General features: G+C 28.0%; 1 protein-coding gene across 1 annotated transcript; it reads right to left on the reverse strand.

Moving 5' to 3' along the window:
- Nucleotides 1–12,883: 12,883 nt before the first annotated feature.
- On the reverse strand, nucleotides 12,884–14,327 carry LOC125833157 (LOB domain-containing protein 1-like). The gene is made up of 2 exons (XM_049512301.1): nucleotides 14,061–14,327; nucleotides 12,884–13,250 (listed from the first exon to the last, which is right to left on the reverse strand). Exons 1-2 carry the CDS (start codon nucleotides 14,325–14,327, stop codon nucleotides 12,894–12,896), a joined length of 624 nt encoding a protein of 207 aa, XP_049368258.1. The 3' UTR covers nucleotides 12,884–12,893.
- Nucleotides 14,328–15,316: the final 989 nt, after the last annotated feature.

The raw sequence follows: 15,316 nt of genomic DNA on the forward strand, positions 1-15,316 counted from the left end.
ATGTTGAGACTTGAGTTACCCTTGAGGCCAGTTTGAATGTTTCTTTAAACATTTCTGAGTTTATCTTTTGAGACATTTGAGTTATAGTTTACTTTTTAAAGTTCTTTTAATATGAGCAAATTTTCCGCTAAGAGTTAAGCCAGGCCAAGGGTTCGCTTGGGGCCAACAATGGTTTTCAAGTGCCGGTCACACTCAAGGTGTAGGCTCGGGGCGTGACAATTGTAAAAGATTAATCTTTATTTATTTTTAATTTACTATGAAACCCAAAATCAGGTCAATGATACGAGCCTATATATTAAGTAATTTCAAATAATTTTGATGGAAAAGGGCTTAAAATTTCCTTAAACTATGAAATTTGGTATAAATTTACCCTCCATCCACCTTATAAGTGTGGGCCATTAGAATAAGGTTATTTTTTAGCCTACAGGTTGACGTCGGAGCTATTTGTGATCTAAAAGGTGGTTGGACGATGATTTTGTACCAATTCAAATAGTTACGGGGCATTTATAACCCTTCTCCGTATTAAAAAATTATTAAAGATTAATGTGACATTGTCTTGTATTAAAGTACACACTACATATTTGGGGGGGGGGGGGGGGGAGGTGAGTGTAGATAGTAGAAGATTAATCTTTATTTTCAATTTACTATGGAACCCAAAATCAAGTCAATCATACGAGCTCATATATTAAGTAATTATAATTTTAATGGAGAAGGGCCTAAAATGACCTTAAACTATGGAATTTGGTAAAAATTTACCCTCCATCCACCCTATGAGTGTGAACCGTTAGAAATAAGGGTATTTTTTAACCTAAAGTTGACATCAAAGATATTTGTGGGCCGAAAAGTAAATGAAGGATAATTATATATCAATTCAAATAGTTATGAGACATTTTAGGTCAATTTCCGTATAAAATTATTATTACAAATTAGTGTGACATTGTCTTGTATTAAAGTACACACTACATATTTGGGAGTTGTGAACATAGAATGCATGCGAGTTATGATTATTTTATCTAAAGTTTAATTTTAATTATTACTTTTTGAATCATCTTTGTTCTTAGATGATAATATTATATGGATTGTGTTGGATAAAATGGGTTTGTTGAATTAAATAAATTTATTATTGAAAAAAATAGAATTTTAATATGACATGACATGTCAATTAGGAGAGAAGTAGTATTATTTTTTAGGCCAAACACATATGCAGATCCTTAAACTTGTTCCTAAATTTCATTTTGACACTCCAACTCAATCTTGTTCCATTTTAACCCTTTAACTCTAATTTTTATGTTCCATTTTGGTACTTCTAAGTGATGTGGCAGAGAGTGTGCATCACACATTCTCTAAGAGAGTGAAACACAAAAAAAAAAAGTATTTTTTAAAAGAATAATAAAAGATTATCCTTCAACTCTATTTCTTTTATGACACAAAATACTAATTTTATGATTTCTTTATTTCTATATATGTTATTGAACTGCAATTTTGCATTTTAAAAATCGACGATCATCTGTTAATTATTGTAAAAAATTAAAACTGACGGATTATCATTGTTTTTTTTTATAAAAAAAGTAACAATTTCTTTTTAAGAGTTTTCCTATATTTTTGAGTGAAAAATAACTGACGAAAGTCCGTCGATTTTCTTTCTTAAAAAAAATCAATGACAACCCAACGAAATCTATCGAGTTTCAACATTTTTTTGTAGTGTTATTAATTAGCAATGAACATGAGTTTTTTTTTACTCGTATTTAGTTGAATGAAAAATTAGAAAGCTGATATTTGAGTTAGTCCAAGTAGACTAGATATGGAAAAAAAAATGTGATGTTATTTAAATTAACTAATTGTTTTTTTTTAAAAAAACTCAACACACTTTCGTCGATTATTTTTTCACACAATAATGTACAGAAACTCTAAATAATTTTTTTTTTTTTAAAAAAATGATGTTCATTCATTATTTTTTAGCACAATAATGGCATGTGAAGTACACACATCCCACTTTGTTGATTCTTTGGAAAGAAGTGCCAAAATGGAACATAAAAATTGCAGTTGAAGGGTTAAAATGGAACAAGGTTGAGTTGAAGTGCCAAAATGAAATTTAGGGACAAGTTTAAGAGTCTGCATATGTGTTTGGCCTATTTTTTATCCCTCTTTGAAAGCAATTTTTTTTAATTACATAAAAGGTAAGGGATGAGAAAATGAGAGAAAATTACAAAGTGGAAATTGAACCATCATCCACAAAATAAAAATTCAGACAATCAATCTAGTAAACTATTAAAGTTTCTTTATTTACTGTATAATATATTTTGAAAAAAAATAATAGTTAAATAATTTATACAAAATAATTTTAATAGGCCATTCACCAAATATGGCCTTTTAGGGAATTACCTCCAAAATAAAAGGTGATTATTTTGCTTGTATAATCAATCAAACCGGTGAGAATGACATTCTAGTTAGTTGACTTAATTTATAGTTACTCCTTTAGTTTTATATTAGTTATAGATTTCCAGTAAACGAAAAAAAAAAACACTACTTTGTGTGTGCACACACTTATTTCGTTTTTCTTCAAGAAATCTTTTTAAAATTTTACATATTTATTTATATGTTTTAAAAATGATTAATTATAAGGGCAAAATATTTTTCTATTAATTAATTTTATTTTAATCTCATAAATTAACAAATAATATAAAATAATTATTTATAATAAGGGGAAGAATAAATATTAGACCAAGGAGAGGAGTTGGGACCTCTGAAACAATAAAGTATACTTTTGAGTAAAAAGTCTTTGTATCATTACAATGATGGAAACACTATAACAATTAACAACCTTTCATTTCTTAATTACTTGCCTGTCAAATCTAATAATTAGACATAAGTAAAATAATGTCGATTGATAATAAAAGTCAAACTAATTAGTGTTTGTCCTGAATTTTATCATAATTATTTTTTTCTTAAAAAAATATATTTTGTCATATTCAACTAAACTCGTTTTCTTTTAGAAAGAAAAGTTTTGAATTCTTACAAAGTTTATTCACAATATAACTCTAAAAATTTACAAGAGGATTTATGAAATGCAAGTATTATTATATTATTTATTTGAATTTTTTTTCTTGCGTTAATTTTGTGAGATTATTCTCTCGATATTTTGAATAAGAATGAATTGTTTATTTCTGTGCATGAACATAGATCGATTGATAGAATTACAATAAATTTTATGGCTTCTTTTTAATATGTTTCTCTTTTATTATCTAATTTATCATCTTTTGATATTTATTTTGTAATTTTATCAGTTTTCCGCCACATCCAATTATTTTGATTGTTTTTTTATAAAAAGGCAAATATTTGTGAGTGATACTCCCTCTATTCATTTTATGAGAGTCAATTCAACTAATCTTCGAATTTAGATTGAATTAAATTAATTTAATATTTTAATTATAAAATTAAGATTTTCGAAAATTACACAAAAAATTACTAAAATTTATAATTCTTCTCATATTAATACTATAAAAATATATCTTAAAATATTATGTATCATTTAATCATGTATAAATGAAACATGACAAATAAAATAAAGACCAAACACATATACAATTCCCCTAACTTGTTCACGTTTTTCATTTTAACACTTTATCTTAGCCTTGTTCCATTTTAACCCTTAAACTCCATTTTTTTATTTACCATTTTAACACGAAATACTATTTTTATGATTTCTTTATTTTTATATATATTCTTCAATTGCAACTTCTTATTTTAAATCGACACGTGTCAGTTAATTTTAGTTAAAAAAATAAAAATTAACAAAAAATAATTCTTTTTAAAAAATAATATTCTTTTTAAGAGTGTTATGTATTTTTGTGTGAAAAATAACTGATGAAATTGTGTTGGTTTTCTTTCTTTAAAATCACCGACAACCTAACAAAGTCAGTCAAGTTTTAACATTGTTTAGTAGTGTTATTACCAATGAACAAGAGTCTTTTTTTAGTAGTGTTATTAACAAAGTCAGTCGAGTCTTTTTGAAGATGAGTTTTTTTATTCGTATTGATTATATTAAAAATTAAAAGTGAGTACTTGCGTTACATTTAGATAGCCTAGATGATGAGAAAAAATAAATAAGTAGTGTTATTTAATTTAATTGAATGTTTAAGAAAGAAAATCAAAGAACTTTCGTCAATCTATTTTCATGCAAAAATACAGAGAAATATCAAAAAATAATATTATTGTTTGAAAACTTTTATGTTCGTTCGCGAATGTTTAATTTTTTTACGAAAATTAACAGACACACGTCTATTTTTAAAAAATAAGAAATTACAATTGAAGAACATAAATAAAAACAAATCATAAAAAATAGTACAAGTGTTTAAATGGTACAAAAAAAATGGAATTTAAGGGTTAAAATGGAACAAGACTAAGTTGGAGTTCCAAAATAAAAAAATGAACGCAAATTTGAAGGGTTGTATATGTGTTTGGCCTAAAAAAAACTTATGAGGCAAAACATTACGCGTTTGTGCAAATACTTGTTGATAAAGAAATACACGGATATCGAGAAAGCAACATTCGTGCTATCGACTGTTGAATCACTGAAAATATGATGTCCATTTTACATGTTGGCTTCTTCTTTTTTTAGGTGCCAATGTGAAAGGTCATCTTCAAAGGCTGCGCAAATTTATACGTACGTGAATGAACATAAATATAATGCTGAAAGGTGACTGATCAAAATATTATACTATATGGATTCAACTTTCAAGTATTTCCTTTATATATTGATGCAGTATAGACTATAAACAGACATTTATACTAATTTGTATAATTTAAAATAGAGAGAAATATTAAAACACTTTTTGAACATGGTGTAAATTATTAGTTTCATTTTTAAACTATTGACGATCTTAAAAAAAGTAAAAATTAGGCAAATGACATAATATAAGAAAGAAATTACTTCCTTTCACTACTCTTTCATTAATTACCAAAAATCCCTTTTTTTAGTATTTTCGGATACATAATATAGCAGTGTGGATACTTAATATAGCAACGCAGATATTTTAATTAATAATGGGCGGATACTTAAATTATTAAGTTGTTAGCAGCACGGATACTTAATTAACGGGCGGATGCATAATATAGCAACACGGATACTTTAATTAATAATGGACGGATACTTAAACTAATAAAGTATCCGGTTAAGTTGAATTGGGGGAAAATAAGGGATTTTTGTATTTTAGTAAAAGAGTAGGGAAATATTGAAAATATGTAAAGAAGTGTTGTGTATTTAAGTAATTTTTCCTTAAAAATATCTCTTTGCATGATTAACTAAATTAATTAGATACACCTCGACACCCCTAATATGTCACATAACATAGTAAGTGTTCTCAAATTCTTGTAGGAGCATGAAACACTCTTGATAAAAAGCTGAGAGAAATGTTGAAAACTAAACACTGCTAAACTTGACAAGAATTTTGGGGGTACATTTCACTCATATTGCAAGATCGGGGTGTATTTAAGTTCAGTTACTCAAATAAAGAGGTGTTTTTAAGGCTATCAATAATTCGACGATGAAATTAATAATTCGTGATAAATTTAAGAGTATTTTCAATCCTTCTCTTTAAGATATTATAGTGTACTCTATTAAGAAAAATGATTATGGACAAATAATGTAGCTAATATTAAATAGCAAAATTCATTGTTATTGACACATATGATTCTAATCCAAGTCGGGTACTATTAAAAGACGTCCTACTGAGTTTGGTTAGTCATATTAGTGTTATAATATTTGAATCTTATTTGGATTATATTACTGTAGTATGAGAGACATTTATATATATAGATAGGGGTGGAGGAGCTACAGCCAAGGGTGGTCATGCGAATACTCTTCGCCAGAAAATTATACAGTGTATATAGATAGAATATTATTTAATATGTGCACATATAATAAATTGAACATGCTTTTGAATAATAGTGGCTTGTTATCTAGCGGTAAGCATGGTATTTGTGTCTTTGAGGTTTGTGGTTTGATTCTCACTACCTACGTTTTTTCTTTATGTTTCTAGCCTTAAATTTTAGTTAATCTAATAATTAATATTTTATTATTTTCTTTATATTTTCAATCTATATTAAGTGAATTATTAGGTATAACAGACTCTCAATAAATTTTTTTTAAAGACTATCATCCACTATTATACTTTTGGTTATTTCTACTCAATTCTTTTAGAAAATATAAAATAGTTAAAGAATTTTTTGATTATTTCTAAACAATTATTTTAGAAAATATAAAATAGTTAAGAATCTTATTAAAAGAAAAGGTAAATGTGGAAAAAAAAGTTTCAACAGTTATCTCAAACTTTAAAACATTGTAATTTAATTTTTAAATTTGGGTATATCCACTCATCAATAAAAATAAAAAATGTTTTGTGCGCACTGCACCCACTCCGCTAAAAAAAATTATCGGCTCTTTTAAAGTTTGATCACCCTTAACGAAATTTCTAACTCTGCCACTATATATAGCGGTGTGCAGAAGGAGAGGCGAGCAGTAACAATAATAATTGGATTGTATCTTTATATTTCCAGTGGTTTTATAATTGTTAAGTCTATTTAGTGATGGATTGTGAAAAAATCATGATGTTAATTAGGTATGAGCAATTTAACAAGTAGCGACAGTGAAATTTGTGATTTAACTTCAAATTTTTGTAGTTTTAATTACCAAATTTACTACATGAAGCATAACTATTCACATTAATAAAGTTGAAAATAGATATTAAAAAAAATAAAATGAAGGAGGTAAGTATAGTATCACACCTCATAAGGGAGTTTACATTAATTAGGAAATTAGATAAGGAGGAGGATTTATGAAATTGTCACTTTATTATGTGTTTTGATTTTTGATGTTCAATTAAAACATGCCATAATTAAAGGCGTATCTAGGATCTTAAGAAAATAGATATTTTCTTACAAAGAAAAATATATTCAAAATTTATGTTTAACGAGTTTAACCTTCAAAATCTTAGCATGCACTCTTTACTTATGAAGTTATATGTTCAAAATTAATTATTTTTACATGAAGTTTTCACATATGTATCTCTGCCACATTAAAAAATTGGGATCATCAATTGAGACTATATGTTACCACGTCTGCTTATGTGAATTTTAATATGGACATTTTATTTAATTATTAAAAAAATAATGACAGTAACAAAAGAAAAAAATAAATTTAATGTGCTAAACATGAAGATTTTAAAAAGAAAAGAAAAATACTTATAATTAATTAAAACATAAAGAGGGGACACAAGAGATCCCCATCCCAACGTCAATGTGTGCCCAATTCTAGAAAAAATAAATTAAAAAACAAGAAGACAGACGACTTTAGATTTGAATCTCGAGACTCAAATCCAAAAATAAAGAAAAAAAACAACAAATTAGACGTTTGGTTTGAAATCTCAATTTCATTTCTAAAGACACACTTGATAAATATTATCGAAAAAATTACTTGAGTGAGTAGTTTTATAAATAATTATTGAATATAGTGATTTTTTTTTTTAATTATATTTATTACAATACATAGCAATATTATGATAAATTTGTATTATGTATTAAAAATGAATTATGCATACCATATAAATGTATTATAAATGTTTTAAAAATATATTATATTTATTTGACAAGAAATTGACACAATGTATTATAAGTACATTAAAATATACGATAAATTTATTATCTGTCAATAAAACTTATATTATATGTATTTTATAAATTATTCTTTATAACATATATTAAAAGTGTATAAAAATGAATTGTAAGTGTTGAGTGAAAGAGAAAATCTTATTGCATGCTATAAATGATACTCTAAATATTTTCTAAATATAGCATATCTATGTCAGTTTCCAAGGAGAAATGCCCCAATCCATAGATACCGTTATCTGAGTCCAAATAAAATCCACTAGCAAACAAGGTATTGTCAATTATTCAGCCGTCAAATTATAAAGGACAAATTACTTAACTACATTTTTTTACTTATCTTAATATCAATTTATTCCTACTTATTTCAAAAAATTCAAAAATCACTTAATTACCTATGTATCTCGCAGTATCCCGTGCACAACGCTATGTATCCCGCTATGTGGAATGTATCAAACACTATGTATCCCATGCACAACGCTATGTATCCCGCATGTATCCCGTGCACAATGCTATGTATCCCGCTATGTGGAATGTATCAAACCTAATGTATCCCGTGCACAACGCTATGTATCCCACTATGTGGAATATCCCGCAAACATCATTTTTAAGGGATTTTTGGTAAATAGAAAACTAGAAGGGATAGGATGTTATTTAGTACTTAGAATATGTGGTTCCTATAATTTATACAATTATAAATTATACATACCATTAGAGCTGTCAAAATGGGCTTAATCCATGAGGTCGGCCCAATGTAACCTGTCATTAGAATAGGATTGGGATAGGATTTTTCAAACTCATTTAAAACTAGGGCTTATAAGTCCGATTCATATAAACCCTTGGTCCTTGAGGCTTAATTGGGGTCGGCCTGGGATCGACCCATGGTCCAAAACTATTTATTTAAGGGTAACATACAAAAATCTCACTAGTGTATAAACTAATTACTTAAATGCGCGCTATGTTGTAATATTACGAATCTTATCAGATTTTGGTGCATCCAGATAAATGGACTCAAAATTAGGCGTAATTTGTTCAAGATACACTCAATTCAAGTGAATTTGCATAAATCTAGGATGCATAGACAAATCTCGCATCTTCGACTCCCTCCAATCTCGCTCGTGTATCTAGGATGCATCACACCAGAGATATGTATCTCGTGTATCTATTGTCCTAGATATATGCTAATCAACTAGAGTTTTGCTAGTGTTATTGCAACAACACATTGTTTGTCATATTTGATTTGAAAATCCTCTCATTTTCTTGATGTTATAGAATTTTAAGTTTTAAAAGAAAAAATGAAAAAAAGGTAGCCCGCCCCAGCCCGCAATCCTTCTAGGATTAGGTAGGGTTGAGTACTTTCAGGCCCTTCCGAATGAAGGATTGGCCCTCCCTAATCCATCAAATTCCTTGACCCTTGAGATTTGGACAGGGGCGGCTCAACATAATTTGTGGCCTAAAGCAAAATTTTATTAGAGGCCTAAAATCTATATAAATTTTATCTATATCTATTTATTTTTCTAAATTTCTAGACGTAAATTACTACTTAATATCTTTTATATAAATGATTTTTCAAACACTTTTTTTTTTAATTATTAGTTTTAAGTAAGATTTATCACTTCAACATTGAAAAACATCCTTTTATTGAGACAATTATTATATGAATTATTAACACAATTTTATAAGTAATAAGTAGATAAACTTTAAAGATAAGAGTTAGAATCATAGAATTTGATTCAAAAAGTTGATAACTTAGTATACCTACTTTAATATGAAAATTAACAAATAAATTAAAAAAAGAATTTGTAATGCACTTTGTTCAACACTTTTCAACTATTGATTCATATTTTTGAGAGTGTATTACTCTAACTATCGAAGATTTGAAGAAATAGAGTGCAAAAAGAGTTACAAAGGATAAATAATGTGAGTGTTAACGAAGAAAATGTAAGAATCCAAAACAATGTTTCCTTAATTTCTTCTATTTGAATGGGATTATGATACATAATTTTTTATTTATAAAAATTTGAGGCCCCCAATTTGGCCAATGCCTAAAATTTTATAGGCAAGAGCCGGCCCTGGATTTGGATATGGATGGAGCTGAGATGATCCTTTTTGACAACTCTACACACCATTAGTTATAAAAAATATATTCTAAACCATCAAATCAGCAAATATATATTCCTTCTAAAAATATGAAAGTTTATAATTTTAAAAATAGTATTTTACCTATTATTTATAATAAATAAAAATGACCTAATAACATCTATTCATTCAAGAGTCTCTAATATTGACCTTGGACCTTTATGTCTACACTTAAAAAAGAAAAAGAAATGAAGATATATGATAGATATTAGTAATCAAGAATAAGTAGTTTTTCCTCTCAACAAGTATGTAGACAATTATTTTCTTCATCTTAAATTAATTGTTATATTTTCCTTTTAAAAGTTAAATACTCATTTTTAAAGTTATATTAAATTAAATTAACTTGATATTTTATATTTAAATTTCAAAAATTATATGATAAATACATAACTTATAAGTTTAGAGAAGATATGGAAAAGGTTGATGAAGAAAATATGGAGCTGTTTGTTTCTTGTCCTACTGAAAAAGGAAAAACCACAAAGTAGATAGCAACTTTGCCGACAGGTGGAGTTTCCCAAATTAATTTAAGGATCAATCCACACCTGAGAGACATATCATCAGGATCGAAAACAGAATAATATATAATTATACCTACTAATTATATATTGTAATTATTTAGTGATGGAGTTAAAAATATAACTTTATGAGCTCAAATATTTAATATTAAATAGTTATGAATTTATAATTAGGAAATATTATCTAAATACACTATTTATGTTATCATATTCTTTAAAATTTCTAAAAAATACAAAAAAATTATACTCTCCTATTTTCGGATACATTACTTATGAATTTATCAGTTGGATTTATTTCATGCGATGTATTGGTTGGATACATCAATTTATGCAATGTATATAGACATACGTGATGTATAGGGACGTTGAGTGATGTATTCAAAACCAAGATGAGATATATCGGGATGTATCTTAAATCGGGACACAATGTATCAGGACGTTTTGGGATGTATCCAGATTCCACCAAATTTAAGAGATTTTTGTAATTTAGAAAAAAAAAAAGGAATAAAATGTAATTAGCTCTTAACACTATATATTTTGTGTAAATTTCCCTTATAATTAATCCGCAGTAATAATACTGACTTCAAATTATAAGCTCAATGTTATAAAACAATATTCGCGTTTGGTATTGTTAACCTAAAGAAGACTAGATATTTGGTTAATTTTATTTATATATGTAAAAGGTATATATATATATATGTCTAGTCTCTGGAAAGTTCAAGCTGAAGTTAAGCAGACGCATAAAACAATTAATTAATAATTAGATTGGCATAGTCTTTAATTTTGTGCTTTTGCAAGTAGAAGGTGACATGGTTTTACTTTTTCTTAGATGGTGTTCCATTGTTGAGAAGTCCTAAAAATTAGATATCTATCAATTAAATTTATTTGTTGACCTATAATGATCCTATTGACAATGAAGCAAGAATTCTTAAAAAAAATAACATAAAAAATAGTGGATAATGTGGAGGACGTTAATACACTACTAAAAAATTATTATTTTTCCACTAAAAAATATTCAGTGTCTATTCCACGGATATTTTGATTGAGTCTAGAGAAAAAAAAAATAGTATTATTTTCATACGGAAAAATTATGAAACTTACATGATAATCTATTTCTCATCGTTCCTTCTCCGAGTGAGCTAGTTCGGTGGAAAATGAGAAAACCCTTTATATATTTCTAATAGTGATCGATATATGTACGTGAATAGTGCATTATTTGTTATCTAGGAATTATCTACTGCTAAGGTAGTTTTTTTATTTTTAAATGCTCTTATTCATATACTGCTAATACATGTTTCATTATTCTACATTTTATTCCATATAAAACAATATTTTAACATAATTTCCATAAGATCTAGAAGAAATTGATTAGCAAATGTGCACGCAGACTATCTAATTGACAAGACAATTAATGTTGGCTAATTGCTGAGACCGGAGTGAGCCTTTAATTTCATGTGTGGAAAGGAACCATGAGGTTCAAAGACTAGAGGGGTCAAAGGTTTCATTTGAAAGGGAATTCACATGGGACATATATATATCTATATAGATATATTCATGATCTCATTAATGGAGATTCAAATACATACAATTACTAAAGGGAAAAAGTGTTAGGACCGAAATAATATTACTAAAGGGAAAAAGTGTTAGGATCAAAATAATTAGGTGTCATGCGGAATTAGTAAAACAAGTCCCAAAAGACCATGAATAAGAATACAAACAAGAATTATACCATAAGACACAAAGATTTAATGTAGTTCGGTCAACCGACGTACATCCGGAGATGAGCAATCTACTATATAAATATGAGAGTACAAAATATAGAGATAAATAACCTCAACCAATTCACTCGGAATTCATGGGAGGTTCACACAAGTGATATGTTATCACTTGTGTCCCACAAATTCTCCCCCTAACCAAAACTCTCAAAGCCCTTACGACTGACTACATTGTGAATGCTGATTAAGTTAGAAGGAACACGTCTCTATTTATAGAAATCCAAAACCTTTTCCTACAAGAAAATGACTAGTCAATCTTAAACCTTTTCCTAAAAGAAAAACATAGTTATGGTAATAAACTCAGGGCAAATAATACCCAACAAAAAGGTTGACTATAAAAAAACTTCTTTGTTTTCATACCTCTAACCTAAAATCTTTAGACTAATTTAATGACGGATGGATGAATTTATACGACTTGGTATAAAGACGAACATCAACTTAATATCCGCTTAAAATATGTTAGATAGTAAAATCATGAGGTGACCAAAAAATTTGACTTGTATCCAATATTATATACAATTATATATTGTGAATTAGGAATGGACTTATAGCATAAGAAAATAAAACTATATATGGCGGGAGCAAGGCCCGTCAACTTCATTTGCTTTACAAAACCATTAGAAAAATCATGAAAATTATCTTAAAGACTCAAATCTATTAAAGATTTGGTTCATACTATATTACATTTTAGTTTAATTTCCTTACACTAAAATTATAAGTTGCATCAATTTTATTTTCTCCTCATAACATTAACTTAGTGAAAAATAACCTCTATGATTAAATTAGATAAACATATTCCATTTAATCATGTCCAAAGAGTCTCCCATATAGATCCAACATTGTTCTCATCTAAGATGCTCATGTTGTTTTGTGAACTTCCATATTGTGGGATATTAGTGAAATTGTCCAAGGATTGTTGTGGTGGTGATGCTTGTGGAGATTGTGTCATTTCCATACAAAAAAGTGTCATAAAGTTAGCTTGTTCACATTGCATGTTGACAACCTCAGCTTGTGCTTTAGCTAATTGTACTTGAAGCTCATTCACTTGCTTTTGTAGTTGACATATTGCTCCTGCACAACCATAAACAGGATCCCTCAACCTAGCATTGGCCTCATACACCATACTACTCACAGCATCTGCTCTTTGAAATTCTGGTAGTTCCTAAACAAAATTAACCAAATAGCATATGGTTATGATTAATGATTCGTGTTTAACTTGAAAAATGCCAACGAGTGTATGTATCAGATCTTTCGAAAATATGTTGAAGTGTCACTTTACTAAAGGTAACTAACATTATTAGTGAAATCAATGACATGGAAAATTAGCCAAATCACCAATTGTTACATGTTAAATTGCACTTATAGTGTAAAAATATAAGTATATATTTACAATGATATAAGGTAGATCCTCATGATAACTTTAGTGTAATTGTCGAAATCAATCAAATTTGTCAAATCTAACAGGTGGAATTATGTGTGTAAGAGAGAAGAATATAATTTTGATTAGTTTGACCATGAGTATAGTTGGTACCAAACCACAATTTTTTTTTCTTCAAAACTAATTAAAGTCATTGGACAAAGAAAAAATAAAATTGAAAATGCAGCCACATGGAAAAGAATAGTAATTTGAAAAAAAAAACCATTATATCTGTTGAACTGCCAAATATAGTATCCAAAGCATTTGAAAAAAAAAACATGTAAGCTTGAAAATGAATTGCCCTTTCTTACACTACTAAGGACAATATTGGTATTTCACTATTAAATTTCTTGTAACTATATTTGAACAATCTACGTACTCTTATATTAATTAGCCCATGGCTCTTTTACTTTTCAAATTGCATCTAGAAGTAAAAGTTATCATACTTCTACTAACAAGTTTAATTATATTGATCACTACAAAAAAGAAAGAGAAATTAGTTATGAATTTTGTCGCTATTAAATAGCTCGTAGCTAACATAATTTAGAAGTATACCTGCAAGAACTTGATAATATTGCTCGCACCAAAGACGCGATGAGCGGTAGTGAACTTGATGGGATCATTGGGAGGAAAATAAGGAGCCAACACACATTTCTCCGCGCACCTCCTCCGCAAGATTTTGCAGGCCGCACAAGGGCTGACGACCACTTGTGGCGATGGTGGAGAGTTAGGAGGAGAGGAAGAGGACGGCGAGACGGACCGAGAAGATGGTGGTGAAGAAGTAATGGTGGTGGTAGTGGTGGTGTCACTACTAGACTCCATTTCTTAAAGAAACTCTTTGGAGAAATATTTTTACGTGCTAGAAAATGTGAGAAGGGAGAATATTTGGAATGGTACGTTTAACTTGGAGTGAACAAAGGGAATATTTATAAGCCAATGGAAATAAAGGAAAAAGAATGAAAGGGTAGGATGGGGTTTGGGGTGGGGGTGGGGGGACCAGAGGGAATGACATCATAAATAAGAAAATGATGTCATAGGTAAATTGGTATAAATAAAATTAAAATTATAAGTATACAATGTAATTTTCCTTATTTATTTATTGAAGAATTTAAGTTATATACACTGATATATTATATATGTAAAGTTAAAATTATAAATATATAATGTAATTTTTAATCAGAGGGTTTGGAACCCCTTACTGGTTCCCCACTATTATTATATGATTTATCTATTATTACCTTACAAATAACTTAAAATATATACTAAATGTTTTTCATACTATCAACACATATAACATTTTTTTTATTAACACATAACGTAAAATTTTGACTGATCATGATAAGGGTAGAAAATCAATAGTGTAAATATTTGGCTCAGGGAAAAAAAAAAGGAACAACTAAAAATAATATGTATTTATTTTTAGATAAAATAACTAATAGAATTTCACTAATATTTGACTTTTGGAATGTGAAAACTTAAGTAGGAGCTTTGAAATTAGGTTAGCCGATATTCTAAGAACTTTTAACTAATATACAACTTGGCTTAACTAAAAGTTGTTTGTTGTGAACTAACAACCTTTTAAAAAAAAAAGGAATCTACACTTGTATAAATTACTAATTCATTTACTCTATCGACATAACTGGTAAATATCATTTTTCATTAATCTTATAATTTGTTGTAGAAGCACAAAAAGTATAAATAAGGAAAAAAAAGTTTGAAATATATCCGAACTTTGATTGAAATTATTGTAATAATTCCAATTTTAGGCAGGACCTATTACTCTCCTACACTATTTAATAGTGTATTTTAAA

The sequence above is a fragment of the Solanum verrucosum genome, unplaced genomic scaffold (genome assembly GCF_900185275.1).
Source record: "Solanum verrucosum unplaced genomic scaffold, falcon-dt-bn FXZP01000288.1, whole genome shotgun sequence".
Lineage (NCBI taxonomy): Eukaryota > Viridiplantae > Streptophyta > Magnoliopsida > Solanales > Solanaceae > Solanum > Solanum verrucosum.

What these genes read in the sequence shown, in the direction of transcription:
- LOC125833157 (XM_049512301.1), bottom strand. Translation starts at nt 14,327, where the DNA reads ATGGAGTCTAGTAGTGACACCACCACTACCACCACCATTACTTCTTCA. An exon ending in ATATTATCAAGTTCTTGCAG is followed by an intron (nt 13,251 to 14,060) that starts GTATACTTCTAA and finishes AATTTTGTTTAG; the next exon opens with GAACTACCAGAATTTCAAAG.